The 5,000-nt window shown below is 35.2% G+C and overlaps 1 protein-coding gene across 2 annotated transcripts in view; it reads right to left on the reverse strand.

Moving 5' to 3' along the window:
- Positions 1-118: 118 nt before the first annotated feature.
- The window catches only part of sbk3 (SH3 domain binding kinase family, member 3), a 15,435-nt gene continuing 10,553 nt past the window's right edge, over positions 119-5,000 (reverse strand). For both annotated transcript variants that reach the window (XM_072912923.1, XM_061946005.2), the window contains one exon: positions 119-1,261. In XM_072912923.1, coding sequence (XP_072769024.1) covers positions 485-1,261 — 777 coding nt within the window. In that variant the 3' untranslated portion in view covers positions 119-484. The remainder of the gene's footprint in view (positions 1,262-5,000) is intronic.

Raw genomic sequence — 5,000 nt, forward strand, 5'->3', positions numbered from 1 at the left:
AGGGGGGGTACCCTCAATCATCAGGAGATCAGGAAATCTCCTGATGATTGAGGGTACCCCCCCTCATGAAACAGGCCTGTAGAGATGAAATAGTCTTGTGATTTTTTTCCCACACACATATATATTGCGCTCTACTACGGTATCGAGCACTATTTTTTGGATAACCTTATTAAGACATATATATATATATATATATATATATATATATATATATATATATATATATATATATATATATATAAAGCATTAATAAATAAATATTAATGCTCAATAAGTATGTTTTGATGCATTATTATCTTAGTGTTTCATTAATGCTTAATAAGTATATTTTGATGCATTATTATGTAAGTGTTTTATTAATGCTTAACAAGTATATTTTGATGCATTATTATCTTAGTGTTTTATTATTGCTTAATTAGTATATTTTGATGCATTATTATCTTAGTGTTTTATTATTGCTTAATAAGTATATTTTGATGCATTATTATCTCTCCCCTCTTCCCTCCCTCACCAGCTCCTCCCGCACTCCGGCGCCGGCCTCCCGTACTTTCCTGGCCTCCCTGTCGGCCTCCTCCGCCCTCCTGCTCTCTTGCCGCTGCGTCTCCATCAGCCAGGGTCCGCCCAGGTAGCTGAGGACCTCCTCGGGGCTCCCTCGCCGCCGGGGCTCCGGGTGGAGCAGCTGGCGGAGCAGCGCCATGGCCAGCGGGCTGAGGCCGTGGAACTGCGACGGAGGAGGGTTGTTCCTGTGGTTCTCCTTCATGATGCTGTAGCAGTCGGCCTCCTGCTCTCCGCCGCCCTGGTCGCCCTGGTCGCCCTGGTCGCCCTGGTCGCCCTGGCGCTGGAACCAGGTCTTGTAGCGTCTGTAGTTGGGGTCGTGGGCGGTGCTTTCCTCCCAGGGGAAGCAGCCGGTCAGCAGGCAGTAGGTGAGGACCCCCAGAGCCCAGCTGTCGATGCAGGTCTCCACCGTTATCCAAATGAGCTCCCGGTCCTCCTCCCCCGCCGCCTTGGCCTCCTCCCGCGCCTTGGCGTGCGCCACCTCGGGGGTGCAGAAGGGCGACTCGTACCAGACGGCGTAGACGCGGGAGCCGACGGCCCGGGTCAGGCCGAAGTCGCCCAGTTTGACCCAGCGGCACGAGCCGTCGCACAGGAAGATGTTCTCGGGTTTGATGTCCCGGTGCACGAAGCCCAGGGAGTGGAGGTGAGTCACGGCGCCGCTCAGCTGAGCCATCACCCTCTGGACGCGCTCCTCCTCCAGACCCACCTGGACACACGTCACACCTTTCCATCAGCGGGCCAAACACATACTACAGAACATGCGGCCGCCATGTTGATATCGTTTTAATACTAATATAATGCTTATTGGAACCATTAGGGGTCCACTATATTGTGGTCTACGTTAAAGGTACTCGGGACCCAAAAGGGTCTCAGTCAAAAAATGTTAACACTAAAATATAGATCACATTTGGATACATCCGTTGACATAGTTTTATTTTGTTCATGTTTCATACCTTTTTGGTAAAAATAAAAACAGTTTTTATGGCAAAACTAATAGTGGTCAACGTTAAAGATCCTAGGGACCAAAAAGGGTCTCAGTCAAAAAAATGTTAGAACCAAGTCGTACATATTTTTTTACATTTTAACGCTAAAATATCGATCAAATTTGGATATATCTGTTGACGTAGTTTTATTTTGTTCAGGTTTCAAACATATTTTTAATACTGTATATACATATATATATATATATATATATATATATATATATATATATATATATATATATATATATATATATATATATATATATATATATATATATATATGTATATGTACATATATATATATATATATATATATATGTATATATATATATATATATATGTACATGTACATATATATATATATATATATATATATATATATGTATATGTACATATATATATATATGTACATATATATATATGTACATATATGTACACATATATATATATATATATATATATGTACACACATATATATATATATATATATATATATATATATATATATATATATATATATATATATATATATATATATATATATGTGGGTGTACATATATATGTACACATATATATATATATGTATGTACATATATATGTACACATATATATATATATATATTTATATATATATATATACATATATATATATATATATATATATATATATATGTACATATATATATATGTACATATATATATATATACATATATATATACATATATATATATATATATATATATATATATATAACTTAACTATTTAACTATAAAATAAAACTTTACGTCAACGAATAGATTTGTAGTTCTAAAAATATTTTCGTGTTGAAAGTTAAAATATATATATATATATACTGTATATATGTGAATATATATCTATATATATATCTATATATATATATATATATATATACAGTATATGTATATATATATGCATATATATATTCTGTATTTATATATACTGTACATATATATCCTGTATGTATATATATATATATATATATATATATTGTGCATATGTCTATATATATATATATATATGTGTGTATATATATATACATATATATATATATATATATATATATATATATATATATATAACTTAACTATATATAACTTAACTATATATAACTATAAAATAAAACTTTACGTCAACGAATAGATTTGTAGTTCTATAAATATTTTTGCGTTGAAAGTAATAAAATATATATATATATATATACATATATATATATATATATATATATACATATATATATATATATATATTCTGTATATATATATACTTTGTATATATATATATTCTGTATATATATATACTTTGTATATATATATATACTGTATATATGTATATATATATATATATATATATATACATATATATATATATATATATATATATATATATATATATATATATTCTGTATATATATATATACTTTGTGTATATATATATATGCAGTATATATATATATATACAGTATATATATATATACTGTATATATATATATATATATATATATATATTTCTTTTTTACTTTCAACGCAAAAATATTTCCATCCATCCATCCATTTCCTACCGCTTATTCCCTTTTGGGGTCGCGGGGGGCGCTGGAGCCTATCTCAGCTACAATCGGGTGGAAGGCGGTGTACACCCTGAACAAGTCGCCACCTCATCGCAGGGCCAACACAGATAGACAGACAACATTCACACTCACATCCACACACTAGGGCCAATTTAGTGTTGCCAATCAACTTATCCCCAGGTGCATGTCTTTGGAGGTGGGAGGAAGCCGGAGTACCCGGAGGGAACCCACGCAGTCACGGGGAGAACATGCAAACTCCACACAGAAAGATCCCGAGCCCGGGATTGAACCCAAGACTACTCAGGACCTTCGTATTGTGAGGCAGATGCACTAACCCCTCTCCCACCGTGCTGCCCGCGAAAATATTTTAAAACTACAAATCTATTGGTTGATGTAAATTTTTATTTCCTTTTATGTTTAAGGCCCTTTTTGTCAGAAAAAAACCCTGTTTTTATTGGCAAATACACAAAATATGCAACATTTTTCACAAAAAATATTTCAAAGTGGAATATTTGACGTGAAATAATTGCAGCCTTAAATAAATGAAATAAATGGGTCAATAATTCATAAAAACATGGATTTTGATTCATTATTATTTTTACTTAAAAAATTGATGTCACCGAATAGATCTGAAGTTGACACATGGATAATTTAGCATTGAAAGTAAAAAATATATATATATAGATATGACACATTTTTAACACTTTAATGACTGAGACCCTTTTGGGTCCCGGGGGCATTTAATGTTCTCCAACTTGAGAGGGGCCCTAATAGTTTAAGAACAACATTTCTCAAGCAGCTATTGTGAGGAATTTAGGGATTTTACCCTGTACGCTCCCTAATATCATCAAAAGGTTCAGAGAATCTGGAGAAATCACTGCACGTAAGCCATGATATTACGGACCTTCGATCCCTCAGGGGGTACTGCATCAAAAAGCAGTGTGTAAAGGATATCACCACATGGGCTCAGGAACACTTCAGAAAACCACTGTCAGTAACTACAGTTGGTCGCTACATCTGTAAGTGCAAGTTAAAACTCTACCATGCAAAGCGAAAGCCATTTATCAACAACACCCGGAAACGCCGCCGGCTTCGCGGGGCCCGAGCTCATCTAAGATGGACTGAAACAAAGTGGAAAAGTGTTCTGTGGTCTGACGAGTCCACATTTCAAATTGTTTTTTAGAAACTGTGGATGTCGTGTCCTCCAAAATAAATAGGAAAAGAACCATCCGGATTGTTCTAGGTGCAAAGTGTAAAAGCCAGCATCTGTGAAGGTATGGGGGTGTATTAGTGCCCAAGGCATGGGTAACTTACACATCTGTGAAAGTGCCATTAATGCTGAAAGGTACATACAACATATGTTGCCATCCAAGGAACGTTGTCATGGACGCCCCTGCTTATTTCACCAAAACGATGCCAAGTTTGGACACCCCTGATCCGAGGTACAGCACATATCATCAAAAAGTTCAGAAAATCTGGATTAATCACTGCACGTAAGCGATAATATTATGGACCTGGGAAAGTGTTATGTGGTCTGACGAGTCCACATTTCAAATTGTTTTTTAAAAACTGTGGACGTCGTGTCATCTAGAATAAATGGGGAAAGAACCATCCGGATTGTTCTAGGTGCAAAGTTGTGCATACTGTAATGGTAATGGTATGGGGGTGTATTAGTGCCCAAGGCATGGGTAACTTCACAAATCTGTGAAGGCACCATTAATGCTGAAAGGTACATACAACATATGTTGCCATCCAAGGAACGTTGTCATGGACGCCCCTGCTTATTGTAACAAAACGATGTAAAGTTTGGACACCCCTAAACCGAGGTACAGTACACTTGTTAAAGATTTTTTTTTAAACTGTCTTAATTATGAGT

Source organism: Nerophis lumbriciformis, linkage group LG04 (genome assembly GCF_033978685.3).
Source record: "Nerophis lumbriciformis linkage group LG04, RoL_Nlum_v2.1, whole genome shotgun sequence".
NCBI lineage: Eukaryota > Metazoa > Chordata > Actinopteri > Syngnathiformes > Syngnathidae > Nerophis > Nerophis lumbriciformis.